At 47.6% G+C, this 21,645-nt stretch overlaps 1 protein-coding gene across 2 annotated transcripts in view; it reads left to right on the top strand.

Annotated features, from left to right (window-relative positions):
* Positions 1-2,078: 2,078 nt before the first annotated feature.
* Positions 2,079-21,645, top strand: part of CHPF (chondroitin polymerizing factor) — a 33,611-nt gene continuing 14,044 nt past the window's right edge. The window contains exons 1-2 of one of the 2 annotated variants that reach the window (XM_075609565.1): positions 2,079-3,498; positions 21,306-21,645. The exon at positions 21,306-21,645 is cut by the window's right edge and continues 225 nt beyond it. In XM_075609565.1, the coding sequence (XP_075465680.1) occupies positions 3,197-3,498; positions 21,306-21,645 (642 nt within the window). In that variant the 5' untranslated portion in view covers positions 2,079-3,196. Of the gene's footprint in view, positions 3,499-19,930; positions 20,396-21,305 lie in introns of those variants that run through there. The other variant, XM_075609566.1, reaches the window with a different exon arrangement.

The raw sequence follows: 21,645 nt of genomic DNA, 5'->3' as shown, positions 1-21,645 counted from the left end.
CACACTACCTCAGCTGCCTGTCTGGACGGGTTCTCCCCACACACCATCATGTGGGAGACTCAGGAGTCCTGTTGCCAACAGGTGCACCACCAGACACTACCACACTGTAATGGGGACCGGTTAGACCACAGGGGCCAATGTGAGATTGGGTGGGTCAGGCCGGGCCAGAAATACCGTTACAGACGTATCAAACGTTGCGCCCATAACTGGTGCAGTATTCCTCTCTGCATCAAATAAATCCACCAGGTTTAGGTGGCATTAACCTCTGCCCCTGAGAGATCTGCGCCAGAGAAGCAATATTCATACATACAGCACTGGTGTTTTGGAACAAATTAGACCATTTTTATACAAATCCCCCAAAGTGACATAGCTTTCCAATGAGGGAGACACACACAAGATGATTGCAGCATTGTATTGTATTGTATGTCTTTAGTTATATAGCGCCATAAATGTACATAGCGCTTCACAGTAGTAATACATGTTGTAATCATATAAATAACAAATAATATAAATAACAGGTCATGGGAATAAGTGCTTCAGACATAAAAGTAACATTAAGGAAGAGGAGTCCCTGCTCCGAGGAGCTTATAATCTAATTGGTAGGTAGGTGAACGTATAGACAGTAGGAGGGAATTCTAGTAAGTGCGTCTGCAGGGAGCCAAGCTTTATGTATCATGTGTCCAGGATTATCCACAGTGCTATTCATATGCTTCATTAAGCAAATGTTTCTTAAGGTGAGTTTTATAGGTGGATAGACAGGGTGCTAGTCGGGTACTGAGGGGAAGGGCATTCCAGAGGCATGGGGCAGTCAGTGAGAAAGGTTTAAGGCGGGAGAGGGCTTTAGATACAAAGGGGGTAGAAAGAAGACATCCTTGAGAAGAACGCAAGAGTCAGGATGGTGCATAGCGAGAAATTAGGGCTGAGATGTTAGGAGGGGCAGAAGAATGTAAAGCTTTAAAAGCGAGGAGGAGAATGGAGTGTGAGATGCGGGATTTGATCGGAAGCCAGGAGAGGGATTTCATGAGGGGAGATGCTGAGACAGATTTAGGAAAGAGTATAGAGTGATTGCACTTATACTGACTAAAAGAGTAACTCATTCATGTTTGCCATTATAGCCACATCAAATACATGTATTTAGTTTATTTTGCCCAGTGTCCCTATAAGCGAAGGATAAATGTCCCTATTTTTGCATCACCCCTACAAGATGCAAAAGTAAGTATTGTAAAGCCCTATGGACATAAACGAAGAAACCACTTAATTGTATGTATGTATATCTTGATTTCTATAGTGCCATCAATGTATATAGCGCTGCACAGCAGTAATACACGTGACATAATCATATAAATAACAAATAACACATAATGGGAAGAAGTGCTTGACATAAAATTAACATTTAGGATCAGGAGTCCATGCCCCAAAGAGCTTACAATCTAAGGCTGCGCTTATAGTGCCAGCGACGGCGATGCGACCGTCTCGTCAAAACAAATGCATTATCGTCGGCGCTTATAGTGCACGTGACGGCGCGACCAAAAATCTGGTAGTCGCTGTTTGATTTTTTTCGGCGACGGTCTCCGCTTGCGGCCAATCGGAGAGCTTCTCCGTCCCTCTGCCTTCCCCCTTTATGACGTCTTGTAGCCAGCGACGTCGCCTAAATTTGAAATATAACTATCGCGACGGCGATGGGTGACATCGGTTGCGTCGCCGGCACTATAAGCGCGGCTTAATTGGTAAGTAGGAAGAACGCGCAGAGACAGTGGGAGGGTGCTCTGGTAAGTGTGTCTGCACTTAACTATAATGTTTAAGTGCATTTTTGTATTCATTTAAAAAGTGCATGTATATGTATGTCTGTACATGTCCTTAATGACCCCACACAGTATGCAATAGTGAGCCCCTGTTTACCTTAACCCCGCCCTTTCTCCTGCACCCGCCAATCACAATCTGAGCTCTGGAGCCCCTCCCCTTCTTCCAACGAGGCGTTCCAAGCCTCGTTGCGGGTCCGGCGGGGGGAGGGGGGAGGGGGGGGTGGTGGAAAAGATGTGTGACGCAGGCTTGCTGCGTGATGACGTAGGTGGAAAGGGGCGGGCCGGCGAGGTGACACGTCAGGCGGTTGCTGGGAGCTGGTATTTGTGGAGAAGGAGGAGGAGAGAGTCAGTGAGAGAGGAATAGAAGGAGTTGTGTGAGAGAGACATCTGTGTGACTGGAGGAGACACCTCTGACAGAGACCTGAGAGGCAGTGTGAATGAAAGAGACTGTCAGATATCTGTATAAGGGCAAGAGACAGCTTGAGAGAGACCTGAGAGGCTGCAAGAGACAGCTTGAGAGAGACCTGAGAGGCTGCAAGAGACAGCTTGAGAGAGACCTGAGAGGCTGCAAGAGACAGCTTGAGAGAGACCTGAGAGGCTGAGAGAGACCTGAGAGGCTGCAAGAGACAGCTTGAGAGAGACCTGAGAGGCTGCAAGAGACAGCTTGAGAGAAACCTGAGAGGCTGCAGAGACAGCTTGAGAGAGACCTGAGAGGCTGCAAGAGACAGCTTGAGAGAGACCTGAGAGGCTGAAAGAGACAGCTTGAGAGAGACCTGAGAGGCTGAAAGAGACAGCTTGAGAGAGACCTGGGAGGCTGCAAGAGACAGCTTGAGAGAGACCTGGGAGGCTGCAAGAGACAGCTTGAGAGAGACCTGGGAGGCTACAAGAGACAGCTTGAGAGAGACCTGAGCGGTAGTGTGACAGCTTGAGAGACACCTGAGCGGTAGTGTGACCGCTTGTGAGACACCTGAGCGGTAGTGTGACCGCTTGTGAGACACCTGAGCGGTAGTGTGACCGCTTGTGAGACACCTGAGCGGTAGTGTGACAGCTTGTGAGACACCTGAGCGGTAGTGTGACCGCTTGAGATACACCTGAGCGGTAGTGTGACAGCTTGTGAGAGACCTGAGCGGTAGTGTGAAGGCTTGTGAGAGACCTGAGCGGTAGTGTGACCCGTTGAGCGGTAGTGTGACAGCTCTGCATTCGGATCCTTAAATTGCCTGTCAGCTCCCTCCTTCTCCTGCAATCTCTTTAGCACCTGGCTGGGCACACAGACTGGCAATGACCTGGGCACAGTGACCGTGGACGTGACCCCAGCAGACCGGTCTCCTGCCCTCAGTCCCCGGCCTGAGGCGAGCGCCCTGGGAGCTGGTCAGCGTCTGTGGGGCTGGTTTGCAATGAGACTGTCCATGTTGCTGTCCTTGCTGCGGCCTGCGGGCCCCGTGGTGGTTGGTATCTCTTTGGGCTTCACCCTCAGCCTGTTAAGCGTCACCTGGGTGGAAGAGCCATGTGGTGGAGGACTGAGGTTTTCCGGGGTGCCAGGGGCAGCTTCTGACCCCATGCAGGACAGGAGCAATGTCAATGCAGCTAGGAAACCCAACTCTGTCCCAGCGGGCATGGAGAACAGTGAGAACTGGGAGCCCAGGATAATCCCCTATACAGCACCAGACCCCCAGAAAGTCCAGAAGAAACCTGTCCGGTGAGTATATCTCTTACTTCTCATACCTGGTGTGGGATCTGTGACAGACCTGGCCTGGGGGCTTGGACCGTATAATTTGGGACAAAACAGGATACTATTGAAGCATCCGCAAATGAAATTGTACAGTTTATTTGAAATAACCTTTGACATTTGTAAATTGCACAAAGACATTATGCTAAGAGCATCTGAAAGACTGTTAAACTGCTCTTGGTTGGGAAAAAACAGCATAAATGGTAGCCAGGAATCTCCATGCTCTGAAGCATACAATCTCTTCTTGCTGCAATCAAAGATGGCTAATGTAAAGCAGGGGTGCTCAACTCCAGTCCTCATATCCCAGCTTCAGCACAGGTGGCTCAATCAGTCCCTGCTTCAGCACAGGTGGCTCAATCATAGGCTCAGAGGATATCCTGAAAACCTGACCTGTTGGGGGGACTTGAGGACTGGAGTTGAGCACCCCAGGTGAAAAGGCTGCTCAGCAGTTGCAGCTCTCAGTTGCAAAACTAATCTGAAAGTCTACAGCATCGTAACATCAAGAGCTGTGCACAACCAAAGTCTTTTTTTTTTTTAAAGTTGGGGAAGCCAAGTGCTCTGTGTTTCCTCTGTAAGTAGTTGCACATGTGGAGCAGACTCACTGGGCCCCCTGTCCTTTTATTAGACACACCTGGCCATGGCACAGATTTACTGTACATGTCCGAGTTACCCAGAGTTTGCTGTGTTCAGAGACGTAAGGTGCGTTGCTGCTGTTGGTAATTTTCCCCAAAGTTTGCTTTCTTTTTTTTTTTGTCTTTTTAAATAAAGTAGTCAGTAATTCATGTTCAGTCGTAATTTAACAGGCAATAAGATAAATAAAACACCTGTTAAGTCTGACTAACATTCCAGCCTAACCAGCAACAATAGGGGAAATTAATCCTTGATTGATGCTTTTAATAGTGAAATGTTATGAGTTTGTGGAATGATTTAATCCTTTAAACGGCGGAACAATGTGAACGTATAATGGAGATATAAATAGTCCATGGTATATATAATAAGCCAATTAACATGCGGGGTGAGTGTAGAATGTTCTCTAAACCCGAATCCTAGGAAGAGTATGGAAGAGGAGGGCGGCACCAAACTAGAGACCCCGCAGAAGGAAGTGTCCCTCGTGAGCTGATGAAAATAGATGCGTCCCTTGTGCCCGACTCCTGGCCAACAACCCCCCCCCACCCCAATAGGCAAATTGGGGGGTTTTGGGGCCTCCTTCCAGTTGCGAGGTCATACAGGAGGATGCTAGACACCCATTACAATCACTTGATGATAAAGCGCCATCCACAAAGGGAAACGCGTCAGAGTATTTTCATTTTTTTGTTTGCGTTCTGTTCATTAAATAGTTCGTTTTACCCACTTACCTCCAGACTTTAGATTTTTGCAGTGCCTCGCCTTTTTTTCGTCTATTTTCATAACCCTAACCAGCGCTGCCTGGGTCCTAATAATCTGGGAGAAAATCATTGCCAGCTAAATAAGGGAGAGGGAGGAGATTATAGATCCGACTGGCGGGTATGTAGACACTTTGAATAATTTTTTTGTAGGGATTGAGGAGAAGATGTCAAGTGTAATTACAGGCAGTCCTCGGTTATCCAACGGAATCCGTTCTGGAAGTAGCGTTGGATAGTGAAACCGTTGTAAAGTGAGTCCCATGTTAATCAGTGGCGGTGAGCGTCGGATAACGCATTCCGGCATCGAAAAACATCAGATAGGGAGGCAGTGTAAAGCGTTGGATATGCCATTCGTTGCAAAGTGAAACGTTGGGTAGCGAGGACTACCTGTTTATGATTTGGCAATCCTCTGCAAAATGCATTTCATCTGTAATTACATTATGTATATATTATATAATTTTTTAGCTAAAAGTTTGAGCATCAATGGAACACGTTCTGAATAAAAACTGCTATCCTCTTGCTTTAGTGCTTTTCATGTTGCAGTATGGTATAGGCATGTAACTTCCCACAGACAAGACCATTCAATTTTAAGTACAACGCAAAATCACTATTAACATTTTTCACAGTTCATTGTAGTTTTGTCTCACAAATGTAAACAGAGAAGTCAGGAAAATTAATTTATTTATAAAGTGTGTTACCAGGAAGTAATACACCGAGAGTTGCCTCTCGTTTTCAAGTACGTCCTGGCCACAGAGTATTAGGTGACCAGGGTTATGCATTATGTATAAAGATTGCATGAACAGTTTAAAATATTTTATCTTTTAGGCGTATACAGTTACAGACCAGATTACAATGTGAGGCAGCTTTAGGTTTGAGAGAACTTAGACTGGTGGTGGCTGTGAGTCTCCAGAAGATTGTTTCAGGTGCGAGGTGCAGAATAAGAGAAGGTTTGTTGAATCTTGGGACCATGAACAATCGTTTGGAGTCAGATCTCAGATAAGTGCTGCGTGTGGTAGGGGTGAGGAGCTTGTTCAGGTAGACGGGTAGCTTGCCCAGAAATGTGGATCTTCTTTCTGGTTCACATGGAACAACAGGAACCAAGACCCAAATACTTCTGACTTTTTTTTTCCTGCCCAATCGTGTATGTAATGGAAAATGAGGTTGGACTTGAGATGGTAACTTGAGAAATCAGCAAGTACTGTAAATATAAATACGATAACTATGCTAAGAAACTTTTACTCAAAGCTTTGGAATCAAGTCAACAAACACTAATTTGTTGGTTCGGGTAACTAAAAACGCCTATCTATATACTTGCCTGTTACACTGCAGCTCTGTGGATGTTTTTTTCCTCTAACAAACTACCTTTTTATTTACGAAGCTTTTGGAATACATTTCGCTTATTGATACTTGTATTCCCTGTAATGAAGGCAAATTACACTCAACACAACTGCGGCTTCTCTTCTATTTTTCGTAGCCTTATTTGTGACACGGACTTGGTTCATATTTAAAGCCAAGGAAAAATTACAATCCACAAGATAACAGGCTGCAGAATCTCAAGCTTTCTCAGGAGACAATTGGTGTCTGCAATGTTGTCCTAACATAATACAGTAAAAGCTGTGCTATCCGACATTTTACCAACCAGCAAGCTTTAGTATCTGGAATTTCTGACATATCCCTATACGAATCTTTAATCTAGTAACCGGAGGCCATGCCTAAACTATCCGGCACCTCCAGATCGTTGCCAAGTGTTTCAGAGAGCAGTCAGATGTTTTCAACAGTATTACTACTTGATTTGGTGAGCACCTGTATACTATTTCACAGTGTAAAAGAAGTATGGTATAACTCTTGGTTAACCGGAATTTTTTCTTCTCCGGCACCACTCATGTCCGGCACATGACGGATAGCAAAGCTTTTGCTGTATATTGTTATTGATTTTTATCTTTTGGACTTGAGTGGGTACTGGGTGTTACCGTGCAGCAATTTGCAGCAAAGTATAGCACTTTTACAGTATTTGGTACTTCTGGTAAGAAGACTTTCCTCTCTCACCGTCCTCCTCGGGTCCCGAGATATTTAATTTAAAGGAAAGCATTTCCAATGTGGGTCATGGACATGTTCCTGTCTTCTATCCAGCCAAAAACAGTGACCTCATAACTACACTCTGTCACTGGCTTGCTGTCTGCGGCCCTATGGAGGACAGTACAGAAGGGAGATTTTTTTGGGGCGAATTTGGATCTGCAGCGGATCCAGCTCCTTTTATCCGCTGAAATACGCAGACCAATTTTTTTAAAAAAGGGGCGATTTTGTGTTTTGCGGATTTTGTATTATTACCAACACACTCCGTGTATTCTGCAGCCCGTGGACGGATTTGTAGAATTCAATCCGCGGATTCAGCCATCCGTTCCTGAATTCATAAGAATCCGCGGATTGAATTCCACAAATCCGTCCACGGCTTCTATCCAATGGTGGTTCTCGGTGAAGCCACGCAGATTAAAACCAACCAAATCCGTACGCGGATTTTGCACCGCAAGCGGATTTTGGCTGGAAAATGAGAAAATCCTTGAAACTGGTTTGAGCGGATTGACCCATCTCTAGAGGAGAATGGTGCTGGTAGGACAGCAGTTCTGCACTGGGAGACCCCATCTGTTCAAACCACATCTAAATAAATACAATTATTTGTGTGTTCACAGGGACAATGTAGCGATGGCCTCAGTGCTGGGACTTCGGGCTTTGTTTATATTTCTGTACTCTAGTGTCAGCTGGAAGAACTGTACCCCGCTGTAAGGTGAAACACTTGTATTGTATTGTATGTCTTTATTTATATAGCGCCATTAATGTACATAGCGCTTCACAGTAGTAATACATGTGGTAATCAAATAAATAACAGATAATATAAATAACAGATCATGGGAATAAGTGCTTTAGACATAAAAGTAACATTAAGGAAGAGGAGTCCCTGCCCCGAGGAGCTTACAGTCTAATTGGTATGTAGGGAGAACGTACAGAGACAGTAGGAGGGAGTTCTGGTAAGTGCGTCTGCAGGGGCCAAGCTTTATGTATCGTGTTCAGAATATCCACAGTGCTATTCATATGCTTCTTTAAGCAAGTGTGTCTTAAGGTGGGTCTTAAAGGTGGATAGAGAGGGTGCTAGTCGGGTATTGAGGGGAAGGGCATTCCAGAGGTGTGGGGCACTTCACCTCCGTCCCTGGGTTAAACGGTTCTCCCTGTATGTGCCCCCGGCAGATTTATTTATCCGGCTAGCGGGGCATTTTCCGCCTGCAGCACAATCTGCTTCACTTCAGGAAGTCATTCCAGAGGGAAAATGTTTCCTTGTGATGTGCATTAAGGGGGTCTGATGGTGTTAACTCCTTCACTACAGGCCAGTGCCCCGGAGGTTAAGAGGAACCATGAACTCCTCTGCATAACAGAACCCCTCAGCAGTGCTAAGAAAACTGCCGGTAAAAGTTACTTTTCTTTTCTCATCAGGGAACTGCTGGGGAATTTAGTGTTTTTAACGGCTAGCATTGAGTATACCAGAGAACTCGTCTGGAGAAAACGGAGATGTTTCTCATTAATACTGATGGCTTGTCAGTTTGAGTTTATGTAGTAAGGCAAGGGTGGGCAAAGTTTTGATCCTGCGCCCCCGTGCCTGCCCACCTCCCGTCTTGCGCCCCCCCCCCCCCCTTCTGCTCGGCTCCGGCGTCAAATGACGTAGTGGTGTCATGCGACGTCACATGATGCCCGGTTACCATGGCGACACATCGCCGAAGACCAGGTAGGAGAAGCTGCAGAAGCCTTGCGCGGTCTCCGGGCATTTAATTTAAATGCCCTGGGGGAGTGCGCGGGACCTCTGTAGCTGCCGCGCCCTCCTGGAAAATCTCCCACCCCCCCTCAACTTTGCGCACCCATGTAATGAGGGACCATTCGATCACTGTCGCTTAATCTTTCCCTGAGCACCCACTGTTATTTCTGCACAGCCTCCCTTGAATGTGCTCGCTGCAGCATCTCCCAAAACCATTTTTGTACTTCTCTCTTCCTCACCGCTCTACACTAGCACCTCTGTTTTGCAGCGTTCTCTGCGCTTCCAGTACGTACACCGTAACGTGTGTTTCTCAACCCTCCTTTTGGGATTACTCATCCTGGCCATGTTTTTTAGGGACAACTAGATAATCACACATTCAAATATAGAAGTACCATGTGTGTTTAGTAAGGAATGGATAATTCCTAGAACTTTCCACGCTGGGGGTGTCCTGAAGGCAGAGAAACTCTGGGTTAACAGCGCACAGTTATCCAAGTGCTCTTCAGTAATTCACTTTTAACACACAATTCTTTTACTGCACTTCATATGCTTCTTGCTGCGGCATCGATGTTGTTCATGTCTTACTGACATCTTTTCACGCACTGTCATTCTGCTACTCCTACCCTGACCCCTTTTATGCTGTGGCCTTTAAAAAGAGAGAAGCAACCCATTATATCCCTGCTTCAGCACAGGTGGGTCAGTCGTTGACTGTCCCCTGTGCTGAAGCAGAGATATTCTGAAAACCTGACCCGTTGGTGGCCCCTGGATTAGACCTTCCATCTGTGCATGGCCGCTTTACTGACATTTAATTCTCATCTGAAGAAGAGACTTGTGAAATTGTGATTAATATGTGTCCGCCTTTAACGGTTAAAACAAGGTATGATTTTATGGCGAAGGAAATGCATAGAAAGGACGCCAAATCTATGTCTGTTTAGACCCATTGGCGATAACTTTTTTAGGGTGTAAATTCAGTTTGTTTACCTCTGGGAGTTTTTCTTAGTACTGTCTCCACCCCCCCCCCCCCCCCCCACACACACACCAATCTGAGTCTACTAATTCAATGCCAATGCATTTTAGGTCTTCTGGGTTTCATTGGGGTCTTATTTTGAAATGATTCAAAACTTTGTGTTATAAGACCTGTCTCTATGTTTCTAATATGTTCTCCATGTCAAGTCTTTAACGTTCTAGTTGGACGGACAATGTGCCTCCAGCCTTGACATGTTGATGGCCCTTGAGGACTGGAGTTGGCCACCCTTGGATTAGGCCTTCCATCCATGCATGGCCGCTTTACTGACATTGAAGCTGTTTTGATTTTCATCTGAAGAAGAGACTTGTGAGGTCTTGTAAGCCTGTGTGCCACAACCTCTATGAAGGGCTTTTTGGTAATAAATAATTATTACAGCCTGCAACAATCCTGCCTTTCTCCAGTCTTTCTCAGTACTTTGCTACCCCACAAAGGAAGGCTCCTTGTTATCATGTGATACTGTACGAGCCTCACCTAAGCACCTCTCTGCTCTTGTCAGATACCAACATACAGATCCTGCCCTTTTCTGAATAGTCCAAGACCACTGTTGGACAATGGACAGAAAATGAATGGTATTTGACTGCCCACTGTCTCACGCCATGCAATTTCTTGATCTGACCTTCAGGATTAGCCAAACTACTGTATGCCTCCACTTCTAAAATCGCAGTCCCCTGTTACAGGGTAGGGAGTCAGGCTGGCAAGGCAATCTAGAGTTGTGGAAGCGTGCGATAAGGAGTCACGCTGATATCAAGTGACCTGTTTCTTGAATGTTCTGTGATTAGAGATATTTTTCCACTTGCATCGAGCTTTGGAGCATGAGATGTAGAAAAAGTCGGACAAACTTGAACTTCAGACCTCAGAGTTAGTAATGTTTTTTTTAATGTCGATGATTTAGTCGGTAGGTCCCGGTTGTAGGTCTGGGATGGGCGTCCTCCCTAAGTTCCTACATGGTCTCTAGTAGGGAGTTTCTTAGTGAGTAGCACGTTAGAAAAAAATTGAAATACAATTTATTGATTCATTACAGAGCTTTCTTGTGTGTGCAAGATGTAATCCATTATCTGCCAAGGAACTTATACATCTATACTGTGTGTGTACTGTAAAAATAATGAATTCCTGCAAAGTGGTGAAAACCAGGAACAGTGTGAATCCCGTCTTGCTTGGATGACCTGGCTTGGTGTGATATAATGCAATCTGCAATTCCCTCGGGCAGCGTGTGTTTGCATTGAGGCTGGAAGATGAGTGGGTGTCAGTATGTATGTAGCCTTTCGACCTCCCCACTGAGGCACCCAGCGGGTCCTCATGAGCTTGTGGTGAGTGACACTGTTTTTTCAAAAGTTGCATTTCTTGATAAACCGGTTTAACTTGCAGAGATTCCACATTGTGTGTGTCTCTCTCTCATTTGGTCGTTGTACATGACATTCTTCATTTGCAGCAAAAATACTGTTGACCTTTGAGTGGTTTGTCCCCCAAATTCTATACCGATGCTAAAGTGTGCCCATTCTAGCAACTACCCGCCCTATCTTGTAACCCCTGAAACTAAAAGACAGTGATTCCGTCCATAAGTTGTTGCATGGTGCATAACCATCTGCAACTGTTAACTTTATTTTGTGTCCCTATTGTAGGAACAAATTGCATATACTCCACATTTAATACTTCTGGGATCCCACGAGAAATGTTGCATCGTAATGAAAATGTTCTGAGTTACCATGCTCTGCACCCCTAATGATAACCAACCGTGTACTTTTATATAGCAAGGCCTCCCTGTCGTAGCCCAATTCACTATTTATTACCTCCTCACAGGAACACATTTGGCATCCTGCATTTGCTCTTAAACAATGTTGGTGTCATTTGTACCTTGAACTATTTTGTAGTTGACGCCAGAAGCTTAGAAGTTATACTTGGGGATTTGTTTGTTTTTATAAGTACTGGTTTCTGACGGTACATTTTTAGAGGTATTACATCAGCTATTTACCTGAGGTGCATATTAGCTATTAACTTAAAGATGGAAGTAAGCACAGTGTCCTAATGCTTGGGATCTAGTTTTGGCTCTTAATGTTATTGTGTATTTTATCTACGTTCTGCGTGGAGAAAATGTGAATGAATTGGTTCTAACACGCATACTGCTGAATTGATGCCAAGCTATATGGTACCTTTACTCATGTAGAGAAACATTGTTCTTTTTTCTACATTCCCTTTTGGAAGAAGCACGATTAAAGGTTATGTACAATATATAGTTGTGTCTAGATTTAACTACATAGTCAAATGGCATAAGATGAACAGTGCTAAAATACAAACTTGATTAAACTATAAGTGTGTATATCTTATACTATATTAGTGAAAGCACTGTATGCCTGTCTGGATGTCCTGTGTCCCTAGGGGAAATCTCATTGGTCCCTTGGCCCGCCCCCGCACACCTCTCATTGGCCTGAGGCGGAGTGACGGAGACACACACACAACCCCTGTCCCCCCCACCCCCCCCCCACAGCTCCCGGACGGAGGGGAAGCACGGCCCTCCTGCCGCCTACTTCAGGCTCCCCCCCCCTCGCTCTCAATCGGCTCCCGGAAAGACAGAGGGGAAGCGAGGCGCTACCTCACCGCCGCACCCTTACCTCTCCGCAACATCCCCACCACGTGCGCCGCCACCCGGCACCGGCTCCCGGACGGAGGGTAAGCGCGGCCCTCCTACCCCAGCCGCCGGCGCTCCCTTACCCCCCCCGCCGCTAACTCCCCGGCCGCTAACTCACAGGCGCTACCTCCCCGGCCGCTGGGGGGCCAAGCAACCTCCTCGGATCTGCGGCAGTCCCACTCTCCACCACCACTCACTCCCGGTGTGTGTGTGTACATTTTACTCTTGCCAACAATTTGTGCCTCACTTTCACCCCTGCCCTTCACCCCCCCTACCCCTGCCCTTCACCCCCCCTACCCCTGCCCTTCACCTCCCCCTACCCCTGCCCTTCACCCCCCCTACCCCTGCCCTTCACCCCCCCTACCCCTGCCCTTCACCCCCCCTACCCCTGCCCTTCACCCCCCCTACCCTTTACCCCCCCAACCCCTGCCCTTCACCCTCCACCACCCCTGCCCTTCACCCGCCTGCCCTTTGACTGACGCACGCACACACCCTGACTGACGCACGCACGCACACCCTGACTGGCGCGCGCGCGCACACCCTGACTGGCGCACGCGCGCGCACACCCTGACTGGCGCATGCGCGCACACCCTGACTGGCGCATGCGCGCACACCCTGACTGGCGCATGCGCGCACACCCTGACTGGCGCACGCGCGCGCACACCCTGACTGGCGCACGCGCGCGCACACCCTGACTGGCGCACGCGCGCGCACACCCTGACTGGCGCACGCGCGCGCACACCCTGACTGGCGCACGCGCGCGCGCACACCCTGACTGGCGCACGCGCGCGCGCACACCCTGACTGGCGCACGCGCGCGCGCACACCCTGACTGGCGCACGCGCGCGCGCACACCCTGACTGGCGCACGCGCGCACACACCCTGACTGGCGCACGCGCGCACACACCCTGACTGGCGCACGCGCGCACACACCCTGACTGGCGCACGCGCGCACACACCCTGACTGGCGCACGCGCGCACACACACACACTGACTGGCGCACACACACTGACTGGCGCACACGCGCACACGCACACACACACACACACACACACACTGACTGGCGCACACGCACACACACACACACACTGACTGGCACACACACACTGACTGGCGCACACGCACACACACACACACACACACACACACTGACTGGCACACACACACTGACTGGCGCACGCGCACACACACACTGACTGGCCCACACACACTGACTGGCGCACGCACACACACACACACACTGACTGGCGCACACACACACACACACACACACACTGACTGGCGCACACACACACACACACACTGACTGGCGCACACACACACTGACTGGCGCACACACACACACACACACACACTGACTGGCGCACACACACACACACACACACTGACTGGTGCACACACACACACACACACTGACTGGCGCACACACACACACACACACACTGACTGGCGCGCACACACACACACACACACTGACAGGCACACACACACACACACAGACTGGCGCACACACACACACACACACACACACACACTGGCGCACACACACACACACACACACACTGACTGGCGCACACACACACACACACACACACACACACACACTGACTGGCGCACACACACACACACACACTGACTGGCGCGCACACACACACACACACACACTGACTGGCGCGCGCGCACACACACACACACACACACACACACACACACACACTGACTGGCGCACACACACACACACACACACACACACACACACACTGACTGGCGCACGCACACACACACACACACACACACACACACACACACACACACACACACACACACACTGACTGGCGCACACACACACACACACTGACTGGCGCACGCACACACACACACACACACACTGACTGGCGCACGCACACACACACACACACACACTGACTGGCGCACACACACACACACACACACACTGACTGGCGCGCGCACACACACACACACACACACACACACACACACACACACACACACACACTGGCGCGCACACACACACACACACACACACACACACACACACACTGACTGGCGCGCACACACACACACACACACACACACACACTGACTGGCGCGCACACACACACACACACACACACACACACTGACTGGCGCGCACGCACACACACACACACACACACACTGACTGGCGCGCGCGCACACACACACACACACACACTGACTGGCGCGCGCACACACACACACACACACACACTGACTGGCGCGCGCGCACACACACACACACTGACTGGCGCGCACACACACACACACACACTGACTGGCGCGCACACACACACACACACACAGTGACTGACTGAGGAACACACACACAGTGTGTGTGCGTCAGTCAGTCTGTGTGTGTGTGTTTGTGTTTCTGCGTCAAACTCACTGACGCGCGCGCGCGCACATACACACACAGTGACTGACGCACACACACTGCATGAAGCTGTAAAGGAGGGAGGGGGGGGGACTGGATTGATGTGAATGGGGGACAAACAGAGAGAGGAGGAAGGGGAGAGGAGAGAGAGAGGAGCGGGAACATTACATCCCGGGCAACGCCGGGTCTCTCAGCTAGTGTGTATATATACGCTCACACAAACATTTTGCTCATACATATACACATCATTAAACCCACAAGGTTAATGTACTGTATCCGAACAATGTCTATAAATAACCCCACATATTCACACATGGTGAAAGTTTACTCGAGGTGCTACTCTCTGGTACAAACAGATGATTGTTCTGTTTGGGGGAGGGGAGATAGTGTGTGTGTGTGTGTGTGTGCCTTAGTATCTGAACACTTATAAATCTGCTTCTGTCTTCCCTCTCTGCCTGGTGTAATCCTCTCCCTCCCCCTCTCTGGGGTACGTGTGGCAGGGTGGCTGAGCCTTCAACAGAAACACTTTATATTTACAACAAAAACAAGACAGGAACCAGATGCAAGAACAGCAGAAGGGAGGCGTGATAAAGCATTAAGTGTAGTTAAATACAGGCATACCCCGCATTAACGTACGCAATCGGACATGTATGTAAAGCGAAAATGTACTTAAAGTGAAGCACTACCTTTTTCCCACTTATCAATGCATGTACTGTACTGCAATCGTCATATACGTGCAGAACTGATGTAAATAATGCATGTGTAACAGGCTCTATAGTCTCCCCGCTTGCGCACAGCTTCGGTACAGGTAGGGAGCTTGTATTGCTGTTCAGGACGTGCTGACAGGCGCATGCGCGGGCTCCCGTTTGCCTATTGGGCGAGGGGAATCAGTGCATCACTACTACTGTAGTGTCTGTAGGGCAGAATAAGTGTCCGTACTCGCAAAGCGAGCATACGGACACAGGGGTATGGTGCTATTGAAAATATGTCCGTACTCGCGAGCGTACTTACTGGCGAGCGTGCTTACTGGCGAGCGTGCTTACTGGCGAGCGTGCTTACTGGCGAGCGCACTTACTGGCGAGCGTGCAAGGATCCATACGGCTGCTGGATGTGTTTCTGATGTCTGTTTTGGGAGGGAAGGCTTGGGCTCCATATTAATGCCTTGGTGGAAGGGTATGTGTTTCTAATGCCTTTGTGGTGACGGAGGTACTTTCATTACCTTCTGGAAAGCGCACAGCATAGTATTTGTTCCTTTTTAAAGCAGCAAAATGTGAAATCTTGTGCGGTTTTTATTTTTCATTAATTTTTTTAAATAAATTGGTTCTGTGGTATTAGATAATAGTGACTTTTTATTTCTTATTAAACTTAGTGCCATTTTTAATGTGTTTTTTAAAGCATCCTTTGATTTCTGTAGCAGGTTTTAGCCCACCTCCCCTGCAGTGCAAGATCTTTGTAGCACTTTGCTGTTTGGGATAATTTGTTGCCAATGTTCCCAGCAGTTTGAGCTGTAAACTGTAACAGTAGATAATGTTACCTTCGTAATAGAAGAATACATCGTAGCTGCTGAGTTACACTGACTAAAGAATTGATTGAAATGGAAAGGTGGCCATTATGTTAGGCACACAATCAGGATTGTGACAGATGTATAACAGGAGCACCAAACGGTTGCCATCTTGGGTAAGAGTGTGGAATTATACTTTGTCACAGGCTTTACATAAACAGATAAGAAAATGGGGAATGCAGTATTGCTGCTTTATAGGTGAGATATAGAGCAGCATGTCTCTAGGTGAGATATAGAGCAGCATGTCTCTAGGTGAGATATAGAGCAGCATGTCTAGGTGAGATATAGAGCAGCATGTCTCTAGGTGAGATATAGTGCAGCATGTCTCTAGGTGAGATATAGAGCAGCATGTCTGTGTGGGGGCAGGGTCGTTATGTCGTGAAGTAGGAAGATACAATTTTAAGAACAAACAGGTTGTTCCAGCACTGAAAATATAATCGATCTATACACAAAACTGTATTGGTTTGATCCCAGGTATTCACGATAATTACACAATCTGCCACAATGTTACTTTGAAGGGACACAAAGCGATCCCACAATCGGGGCACTGCAGGATAAAGTCAATGACATTCATTATTAAAAAAACCCACACAATTAGAAAGTAAGAAGAAATCACCCTTTATAACGGTGTGTTCTTTGATAATAAGTGTGTCTGACTTTATTCTGCAGTGCCCCGATTGTGGGATCGCTTTGTTTCCTGTAACGGTTACATTGTGGCAGAATGAAATAGGAAGAGAAATCCAACAGGATCTTTACTCAAAACACCAGACCCTCTTCTCTCACCCTCTCCAACATACATTATTTCTCCTCTGTAGTGTGTACACCCAACATTGTCACACAGGGTCAGCAATGCACCACGGAGAAAGGGTTCTAGGTATGATCAACAAATCATGCAATCAAGGCCAAGCGTGCTCAACTCCAATCCTCAAGCCATGCCCCCCCAACTGGTCAGGTGTTCAGGATACCCCAGCTGCAGCACAGGAGGCTTAATCTGATGGAGCTACCTGTGCTGAAGCGAGTAAACCTGACCTGTTGTGGGGGTGGGGGGGAGGGGCGGAAGGGGGGGTGAGAGGTCTTGAGGATTGGAGTTGAGCACCATTGCATTGATGCCATTAACTTCTATGGTGTTGGCGCAAGCTATGTCTCGCTATGCTGCTTAGTGATTGAGACCTTCGGTAACAAGGAGACCTGTGAAAGATGCCCAGGAACACGCTCACTTTAACCCTAACCTTTCAGTGTTCCAGAATATGTCTTTTGCTAAACCAACTACTGTCATTTTTGCCTTTATTCTTTTGGTCATATGTTTTATTCTTCTCCGCTCCCCTATTTCTGAAACCATAGTAGTCGGTTACCCGTGAAAAATATCTTACAATTGTAACCTAGAGAGACCACAGGAGAGATGTTAGTTGTACTGTAGTCTGTAGCTTGCTATTTCTGTATATTTCACTAGATGGCGCTGCTCCTTTTTTATAGGAGCTATGGCAGGTGGGGCAACTCCAGTCCTCAAGGGCCACCAACAGGTCAGGTTTTCAGGATATTCCTGCTTCAGTCATTGACTGACTGAGCCACTGATTGAGCTACCTGTGCTGAAGCAGGGATAGCCTGAAAACCTGACCTGTTGGTGGCCCTTGAGGACTAGAGTTGTCCACCCGTGAGCTAAGGTAAAGTCCCCCCTAGGACGACAGGGAACCAGTAGCAATGACTCGTTTAAAGAGTCAAACCTAGGTGATTGCCATATTTAAAAAAAAATCAGTGATCTAGAATAACATTTTGCCAGCATTTTCCTTTAGCTGCTCCCTTACAATGTGATGTCACTGTGCTAACCTTAGTGTGATGTCACTGTGCTAACCTTAGTGTGATGTCACTATGTGCTACACTGGGGTTGGCACATACAGAGCCCCCACCCCTCCCCCCTTCTCTTTTATAGATTCTCTAACAAGCACAGGGGGTCTTCACTGATCAGCACTCACTCATACAGGGGTCTCAAGTAAAAGACAATGACTAAATCCCCCAAAAAACAATGAAATCGGCCGCAGAAATGCATTTAAGATCACATTTCTTTAATTAAAAGCGACATGAAATTGTTACATTTGAGTTTTTCTTCTGTTTTTGTTATTGGAACGGGCGTGCTTTCCTCTCTCACTTCCACTTACGTCACGCAGAGAGGATTACCACCATATGATCACTAACCCAAGCGATCATGGGGTTGTGATGCCAGAAGATGCTGCTGGTGCTCTGGCGGGGAAGGTGTTAATTCACTGCATTATTTTTGTATGTTGATGTGTTTTTGGTAATCTACACCTATCTTTCTCTGACTTTCCACCATTGATTTATTTGATCAACATAACCATTTTCCTTAATAAATAAAAAGGATATATATATTTTTATTATTATTAGTATTTTCTGTGCCCTTTTGAGAGCCCTTTTTAACGTAGCGGGTACGTTGGGAGAGCTGGCTCACCAGTGACACCTGGCATGTCCTGCACGTCCTCCTGACTGTGCAGCTGGTGGGGCTTTAAATGGTCGGCTGCTGGCTACTGCCGTTTGTATTGTGATGCACTTCCTGGTAGTGCAGGAGAACAGAAATAACCCGGATCACTAGCGGTAATTGTTTCCACGATGACACACAGCTGGTATGAGAAATTGGGATACAAAGGCTGAAGTTGGTGGTCTTGATATATTTGTCATAAATGTACATTTAAAAAAAAAAATGTTTCTCAGCCAGAAATTGTTGCGGGGGAAGGCAGGCTAACCATGTTGGCGTTCCTTTGGGCATGTACAGTGCCTTCAGAAAGTATATACTTTTGTGGAGGTATTTTTATCCAAGGGGGTAGTTATGACTTTTAAATGATGGGTCTGCACATTTTATATTCAGCAGTGAGAAATTCAGGTGTGACCAGTCTTGCTTATTTGAGGTCTGTATTGAGCAAAAAAGTATGCACACCTATATATATATATACATACAGTATCTGGAATTGGTGTACTTGGGTAACCTGAGAAATATAATCTAGCATTCATTTGAATAAAAGGATAACTTTTTTTTTTTTTTTAATCTGAATAAAATAAGCAGTTTTTTGTTTTTTTTTCATATTTTATATCTTGGTCCATTCAAGATGGACACAGATCAAAAGCTCAACTTGTGCTGAGAAAAATGATATAGTTACGCAGCACCATCAGAAGAGGCATCGCTGCAGCGCTCCCCTCCGAGCCGGCTCCCGCTAACTATGACGCGCTGCCCCCCTCCCCACGCCGCCACTGCCTCCATGCCGCGATCTGGTTGAAATGGGGGGGAGGGAGAGAGGAGATTGCTGAAAGGTGCTGGGGACAGGAAAATGTGCTGGGGGCAGGATAAGGGTGCTGCAGAGAAAGGATAAGGGTGCTGGGGGGAGGACAAGTGTGCTGGGGGGGGAGACTGCTGAAAGGTGCTGGGGACAGAAAATATGCTGGGGGCAGGATAAGGGTGCTGCAGAGAAAGGATAAGGGTGCTGGGGGGACGACAAGTGTGCTGGGGACAGGAAAATGTGCTGGGGGCAGGGTAAGGGTGCTGTAGACAAAAGGACAAGTGTGCTGGGGGGAGGACAAGTGTGCTGGGAGAGGGTTGCAGGACACAGACAGACACACATTGACTGACACACACACACACTGACTGACACACACACACACACACACACACACACTGACACACACACACTGAGACACACACACTGAGACACTGACACACACACACACACTGAGACACTGACACACACACACACACACACACACACACACACACACACTGACACACACACACTGAGACACTGACACACACACACACACACACACACACACACACACACACACACACTGAGACACTGACACACACACACACACACTGACTGACACACTCTGATGCACGCACACTCTGACACCCGCACGCACACTCTGACACCCGCACGCACACTCTGACACCCGCACGCACACGGACACCCGCACGCACACTCTGACACCCGCTCAACATCCATGATGCTGGTACTGCTGCCAATAAACATGACCCCGCCAATCAAATTTACTCATGCTCTAAGCAGTAATAATATTATTGTTACTTTATATAATGCTGACAACACACGAAGTTTCACTTACTATGCGCTTGCACAGCACACACCGCTTTTTTTGGTTAAGGAACCCTATGTGAAATTCTGCAGAACCCCAACCCTCCCTAATAGCGGGTCTGTGATTAGATGTATTGTAAGGAACCGCAACCTTCCCTAATAGCGTGTCTGAGATCAGATGCATTATACATTCTTCTGTATTTAGTACAATTTTAAAATGACCAGAAAATTGCAGGGAACCCAAGGGTTCCCGGGAACCCCGGTTGAGAAACTCTGGCATAGACACTGATTTAGTCTTTTATAGGGTTGGGATTGAATCCACAAACTCGAGCATGTAATCACTATGCCATTTCATCACTCTATATCGGGGTGCCTAAACTTTTATACATTGTGCACCCTTGCTAGAAAATATTTGTTCTTGGAAACCCTAATAATTAAATTGTATTGCCTTCTTGTTAGACTATTTCTAACAAAAATGTTTGTTTGTCTGACCCCAGGTATTGTAGTCTGCTTAGCTCATGGGGATCACACCCTTAATAAGGCCCCAAATTGCATCTCTGTGCATGCAGACGGCATGAGCGGGTGGTATAGGTGTCAATTAAAGCAACAGCATCAAAGTCATGCCCCACAATGCCTTGCAGCATGAGTGTGCAGTCCCCACACGGGCTCAGGAACCCACTATATTGCTGGGATCCGCTATTACAGATGTTTGGTGAACCAATTGAAAGACACCTTATGAACCCCTAGAGGTGTGCGAACCCTGTGTTTGGAATCGCTGCTCTATATTAACAAATCGGCTGTATGACCAGTATTATCCAGTATTCTCTACTGTGAAAAGCGCCCTTTCTTTCTCAAAACCTTTCACTGTTCCCCCTCTCATTCCAGATCTCGGTACATCAGCACGGAGCTTGGCATCAGAGAGCGTCTCTTTGTGGGGGTCCTTACATCCAAGACCACCCTCAACACCTTGGCCGTGGCAGTAAACCGGACTCTGGGCCACCGCCTGGGGAAGCTGGTGTACTTCACAGGCATGCGCGGCCGGAAGCTTCCCCACGGTATGTCAGTGGTGACCCACGGGGATGACCGCCCCATCTGGAACATGTACCAGACGGTAAAGCACCTGCTGGATCACTACATGCAGGAGTATGACTGGTTCTACCTGGTGCAGGACGACACATACACAGAGGCCCACCGCATCTCCCGCCTGGCTGCCCACCTCAGCATC

This window comes from Ascaphus truei, chromosome 7, assembly GCF_040206685.1.
Source record: "Ascaphus truei isolate aAscTru1 chromosome 7, aAscTru1.hap1, whole genome shotgun sequence".
Lineage (NCBI taxonomy): Eukaryota > Metazoa > Chordata > Amphibia > Anura > Ascaphidae > Ascaphus > Ascaphus truei.
This window is presented reverse-complemented; position numbering and strand designations above follow the sequence as displayed.